Source organism: Orycteropus afer, unplaced genomic scaffold (assembly GCF_000298275.1).
Source record: "Orycteropus afer afer isolate SDZICR_OR568_19922 unplaced genomic scaffold, OryAfe1.0 scaffold00498, whole genome shotgun sequence".
Taxonomy (NCBI): Eukaryota; Metazoa; Chordata; class Mammalia; order Tubulidentata; family Orycteropodidae; genus Orycteropus; species Orycteropus afer.
The window spans coordinates 1265151-1271555 of record NW_006922085.1 but is presented as its reverse complement, the minus strand read 5'-3'; the positions used below and the strand labels follow the sequence as shown (position 1 = coordinate 1271555).

The window sequence follows — 6405 nt, the reverse complement described above, 5'->3', positions numbered from 1 at the left end:
ATTCTTTAGCGTTGCATAGTATTCCATTGTGTGAATGTACCAAAGTTTGGTTATCCATTCCTCAGTTGTTGGACATCTAGGTTGTTTCCAAGTTTTGTCTGCCTTCATTTTTGAAAGAGAATTCTAGGTTGACAGGTTTTTATTTTTTATTCTTTTCTTAAAGATGTGTCCATTATCTGGTTTACATATTTTCTGATGAGAATTCTTTCATTCTTACCTTTGTCCCTTTATACTTGTCTTTTTTTCTCTGGTTGCTTTTAACATTTTCTGTTTATCACTGGTTTTCAGTGATTTGCTGATAAGTCCCTTGGCATGGTTTTATTTTTGTTTATTTTGCTTGTGGTTCTCTGTGCTTCCTGGATCTGTGAATTTACGGTTTTCGTTAAATTTGTAAGTTTGGCCACTATTTCTGCAATACTCTTTGTGCCCTGCCCTATGTCTCCTTTTATTCTGGGACACCAATTACACATATGTTAGACTACTTGATGTTGTCCTATAAAACTGATGATTTTTCTCTTTCTTTTTTTTTGGTCTTACTTCAAGATCACTGATCTTTTCTTCTATAGTACCTATCTACTGTTAATCTCCTCTTGTATATTTTTCATCCCTGGAAGTTCCATTTAGGTCTTTTTTGATAGCTTCCATTTTCTCTTTTTATTTTTTTCATTTCTCTTTATATTATAGTCATGTTTTCATTTATGTTCTTGCACATATGGAGTGTATTTCTAATATCTATCTACTGGTTCCCTCATCTTTGTCATTTCTGGGTCTGTTCCCGTTGATTGATTTGCCAGTGGATAGGGAGCTGTGAGGATACAAAGGGGCTGGCGTAAGGCAGGCATCGCTCCTAGCAGTGGTAGCTGATGAGAGAGCAGGGGTTGACAGCACAGCCAGAGTGATTCTTTTCACTCCTCTTACCTAGACAGTGTCTCCTCCAGTGCACCGCCCCTTTAGTAATGAATGACTCTTTCCTCCTCCTCCACAGCTCGATCCACGCTAGCCATTGATTGGGACAGTGAGACCCGGAACCTTTACTATGATGAGCAGGAGTCTGAAGTAGGTCACTCAGGATTCTCGGTCCTTGGTGTGAGCTGATTTCTGCTCTGACTTATATCAGGATATCACTTTCACTATTCTGACAGCAACTTAACAAGTTATATTTCAAACGGGGAGTGGAAAGTACTTAAAATTTTGTTTTATGTTCATTGGCTCCAGAAAGTACACTTCATTCCAGGTGTAAGATCTTCTATAGGCCTGTTGTGTCTTGACCTGGTAAGATCTTGTTTCCCAAACAGAACTCAGTGCTGTGTTCCTTACAGGCCTATGAGAAGCATGTGAGCATGTTACAGCCACAGAGGAAGAAGAAGACCTCAGTAGCCCTGAGAGACTGCATTGAGCTCTTCACCACCATGGAGACCCTTGGGGAACATGACCCCTGGTATGCAACTCCCCACTGTCTAGGCAAAGTTAGATACCCTGTGCCCTGGAACTCTGTGATCTGCTGGGGCATCTCTGCACACAAGAACCTTTGTATTTGGAGTTGTTGCTGTCTTGCGTGGCCTCTGCTGTACCACACGAGCAGGTCTGTTTGTTTGATTTTGTTTTCCAGACTTATGTCATCACCTGGTTTTGCAAGGCAGCTTAGAGATGTCCCTGCCGTGAAGCATTTATGCTGAGCCTGCTTGAAAGGATGTCAGGGATTGCAGCTGTCCTTCTATGCATGGGTGCCCTGGTGGCACTGGACCCCCCTTTCCCACTAAATGGAGGTTGCTCTTTTCTCTTCAGGTACTGTCCCAACTGCAAGAAGCATCAGCAGGCCACAAAGAAGTTTGACCTGTGGTCCTTGCCCAAGATTCTGGTGGTCCACCTGAAGCGTTTCTCCTACAACAGATACTGGAGAGATAAGCTCGACACAGTCGTAGAATTCCCAGTCAGGTGGGTTCTTATGACTCTAGAGTTAGGAATAGGTAAAAAGGGCCCATGATTCTGGGTGCTGATTGTGCCACTAAAGACTTTTCCATATAGGGTATGTGTTGGTGGGCTCTGGGAGGTTAGACTTTGACTGTAGTTGGCCGTCACTGCCCATGCCCTCTTTGGGGAAAATCATTTCCCAGGCTGCGGGGGATGCTGCTCATCTTTGGCACTGCCATCTAATTGGCCTGTTCTCTCGGTCATCACCGATCCCAGGGAGCGTGGGCTCAACAGGTGCAGCACAAGGACAGTACAGTTCCTCTTTAACGGACAGGTTAAGGCACCAGAGAGTCTGCCAGGGGAATTAGATTATTATTGGGGGCCCAGGTAGGAGTGCAAACATACTGCAGTCCTGACCCTGGAGCAGGGACCAGGACTGGCTGTCTGCCTGGATCCTCTCAGGCCCCAGGGCACAGTATAATTGACGGGAAATTGAGCCAACAAGATAGAAGTTTTCCCCCCAAATGCAGACTGTAAAATGCTTTCTTGGAGGATGGATAAATACATGAAGTATAAGGTGTGTCAGTCGGAGAGTCTAGGTGGTTGGGTATATAGACATTTTAGATACTTGTAAAATACTTTTTTCTGTATGTTTGGAACTTTCAAAATAAAAGCTAGGGGGAAAAGCTTACTGGAGCCTGTTTTGGTATTTAGCTTAAATTATGGGAGCAGTTTTGATTCTGTTAAACAGCAGTCATTTCTTTGTAGCTGCTGAGGCTGTTTGTCCTCAAACCCCTTCCTCGACCATTTAGTCTGGTGTTGGAGCTTTACAGGAGGCTTTTCCCACTTTCTGATCTGAACACGTCAGTGGTCAGGAGACAGACCCTCAGGGCCCCTTCTGCACATATGTTCATTCATTCCTTCTGCAGCCAGTTTTGGAGTGCCTCTCTGGTCTAGCCTTTTGCATGAAAGGTGTTGCTGGATTGCCCTGACATCTCTTTGAGTTTAACATACTGAAGGGCTAATTTTGTGTTTTGTGCTCAGAGCTCTGAACATGTCCGAGTTTGTCTGTGACCTGTCAGCAAGGCCCTATGTGTACGACCTCATTGCCGTGTCCAATCATTATGGAGCCATGGGGGTTGGCCACTGTAAGTACTAGCATCTGCTTCCCTACTGAGTTATTGAAATACCCTTGGCTAGTCAGTTGTCAGCGTGTCTCCTACGTGCCAGGTACTGTCCTAAGCGCTTTACTTGTACAGCTCCACTGGCCTCAGGCTCCAGGCTGTTTCAGTACTACTGACCTATCATTGTTATCGTAGCACCCGCTGGCTCAGGATGGCTTCTCAGTCTCCAGCCCTCATGTCCACATTCCAGGCCATCAGAAGAAGACAAAAGGGGAGCACAGCCTTTTCTTTTAAGCAAACCTCCCAAAAGCCCCCTCAGTTCCTCCACACATCAATATAATTTGGTCACATATAGTTACAGGAAGGAGCTCTGGTAGCATAGTGGCTAAAAGCACTTGACTGATAACCAGAAGGCTGGCGATTCAAACCCACCAGCCACTCCTCGGAAGGAAGGTTGGGCATTCCTACTTCCGTAGTGATACTGCCTCGGAAACCCAAGGAGGGGTCGCTATGAGTCAGGGCCGACTCGATGGCACATAACAACAACAACAACAACAACATAGTTGCAGGAGAGGCTGGGAAATGAAAATTTGCATGGATTGGCTGTCGATGATTTCTGATTGTGTTATACCCTGTGGCACTTACTCTTCTTGCTTTTTCCTCATAGCATTAATTGTAACGTATGTCTGTATTCATGCATACGGGTCAAATATATTCTCTTTTTTTTTTTTTAAACTTTATTTTGTTGAGAATATACATGGCAAAACAGAGACCAATTCAACAGTTTCTACGTGTACAGTTCAGTGACATTCTTCAAGTTGTACAACCATTCTCGTTCTCCTTTTTGGAGTTGTGCCTCCCCCATTAACAAACTCATTGCCCCCTAAGGTTCCTGTCTAATCTTTTGGGTTATTAGTTTAACCCCATATAGATAGATCTTGAAAGAACACAGCGCTCAAGGCAGACATTCTTTATTAGAGTGTTAAAGTAAGTTAAACTATTGTTTGATTTTAAGAAGACTTCAGGGATATTTTTGGTATCATCTAAGAACAATAGTTTAAGGGTTCATCCAGCCTCCATGGCTCTAGAAAGTCTGGAGTCTATGAGGATTTGAAATTCTGTTTTGCATTTTCTCCTTTTTGATTTGTAAGTGCTTTTTTAGCATATAAACATACCACTTAGCCGAGTTTCTTAGTCTCTGTGTGCCTTAGTTTTCCCATCCGTGAGATTTGACTGGTTGTGTTGGAGTCTGGTGCCCAGTCTCACAGTGGGCTCACAGTCGGAACTGCAGATTGAAAGCCACCATCGCTGCTATCTTACCAAGTACAGTTAGCGTGGACAAGACCCTAATCATCTTCCTGTCACCCTTTCCCATGTTCCATACCACTACCTTGTGCAGTAGACACAAAAGTGTAGAAGCAGGAGGAAGGGTTAAATTGCTTGCCAAAGGTCACCAAGCACGTTGAGGCTAGAAACCATATCTCCACTGGATCTTAGCATTTGGGTGGAACAGGAATTAGAGATTATTCCTGGCCTTGATGTTAGAAACAACATCCTGCCTGCAAGTTGTGTAAAGTTATGCAGGAAGACTTAGCTGAGTAGAAATACTTGGATTATTGTGAGAAATTGTTGTCTAATCATATACTTTAGACTCACAGTTTTAAAGAAGGATACATTTAAGGTTTCCTGCTTATTCATGTCACAGCTCTGCAAACCCCAACAACACCCAGTATGTCCCTAACCAGGCCTACCCCACAGGCTGTAGAGGCACCACAGGAGGCATGTGCTGAGCGCAGTTGCCGTCTGCCTGGATGGGAGGGAGTTTGACTTGCTATATGAGAGTTGCTGTTTTTGTTTCAATCTTAGCAGTGACAGTTCCTGTTACGTGGCTCCGGGTTTAGGATTATTGTTCATGGCCAGCCTAAAGACTGACATTGGATTCCTCTGTAGTTTGGATTAGTTTCCCAAAATTACAGTTTAAAGCCTTGGTCCGTGATAGCTCCATTCTGACCTTGGTGTGGAGCCTTTTTTAGAAGCAAAAAGGTGAATTAGCTTTGGTTGTTAAGATACAAAACATGAATAATTTTTAATTCCAGTTTTTGTTTTTAAGGTTTTTGTTGTTGAGAAGTATAGAAGGATTGTTTAGTGTGGGCCTGTGTAAAGTAGCCAGATTAATTCTCTGGTGATTGCTACAGTATTTTCTTTGTTGACTTGGCAGATACTGCATATGCAAAGAACAAATTGAACGGGAAATGGTATTACTTTGATGATAGCAATGTGTCCCTGGCCTCCGAGGATCAGATAGTGGTGAGTAGGCTCTGCCCTGGCTCCTCCTCTCACCTTTATGTATTAAAGCTGGGAAGGAATTTGGGTTCGTGTGGTATTTGGTAATCCTGATGTGGCAGTAGAAGCTCTCGTGGCATAGTGGGTAAGGCATTTGGATGTTAACCAGAAAGTTGGCGGTCCAAACCCACCAGCCGCTGCATGGGAGAAAAATGAGGCAATCTACTTATGTAATTATTTATAGCCTTGGAAAAAACCCAGTGGGAGTCACTATGAGTTGGAATCGACTCATTGACAATGGGTTTGGTTTTTTGGGTATGAGAGTGGTAGCTAGGGATGGAGGGATGGTAGAAAGCTGGCTGCCATCCCATCTAGACCCTTCCTAAAAGTGAAGTCAGCTCTTCTCAGGGTCGGGGTTCTACATCATGAGATACCTGCTTTTCCCCACTCCTCTGGCACAGTCAACATGAGTCTGCCTCAGGGGGAAGGGGCCTTCATGGTTACTTGTGTGAATGCACAGGCCAAGAGAATAAATAGATCGATCCTTAACTGTGGTGTGATTTGAACAGTGACAAAGCCAGGAGAGTGGATGCTCCAGACCTAACTTGATTTTTCCAGTCAATGAATGGAGTTTTTCCCTCTTTTTTTTTTTTTTTCAGACTAAAGCAGCTTATGTGCTATTTTACCAGCGTCGGGATGATGAGTTTTATAAGACACCTTCAGCCAACAGTTTTCCTGGTTCCTCTGATGGAGGGACACCACCAAGCAGCTCCCAGCAGGGTTTGGGGGAAGATGAGGCTTGCAGCATGGACACCAACTGACACTGCCTCGGTGACCCTGCCACCCCACAGCACAGTGTAACCCCCACAGGAGAGCATCTTTGACACCCTGAAGACTGCTAGTGTTTAAAACCAGATGAAATTCCCTTCTTTAATGAGGAGATTAAAAAAGACCCTGTTTGCTCAGAAGGGTTATGTCAAGAGACTGAATTATTTTTCTTTTTAAACAGGTGGTGACATTTCTGTAAAACCTGTGGCGCTGCAGTGGGGGTGGGGGGCACAGTGGAATGTGTCTGATGGATTCCAAA

General features: G+C 44.1%; 1 protein-coding gene across 1 annotated transcript in view; it reads left to right on the top strand.

Moving 5' to 3' along the window:
- The window catches only part of USP4 (ubiquitin specific peptidase 4), a 68783-nt gene extending 62644 nt beyond the window's left edge, over positions 1-6139 (top strand). The window contains exons 17-22 of the mRNA XM_042782890.1: positions 986-1056; positions 1320-1438; positions 1786-1935; positions 2956-3059; positions 5254-5342; positions 5978-6139. Of these exons, the coding sequence (XP_042638824.1) occupies positions 986-1056; positions 1320-1438; positions 1786-1935; positions 2956-3059; positions 5254-5342; positions 5978-6139 (695 nt within the window). The remainder of the gene's footprint in view (positions 1-985; positions 1057-1319; positions 1439-1785; positions 1936-2955; positions 3060-5253; positions 5343-5977) is intronic.
- Positions 6140-6405: the final 266 nt, after the last annotated feature.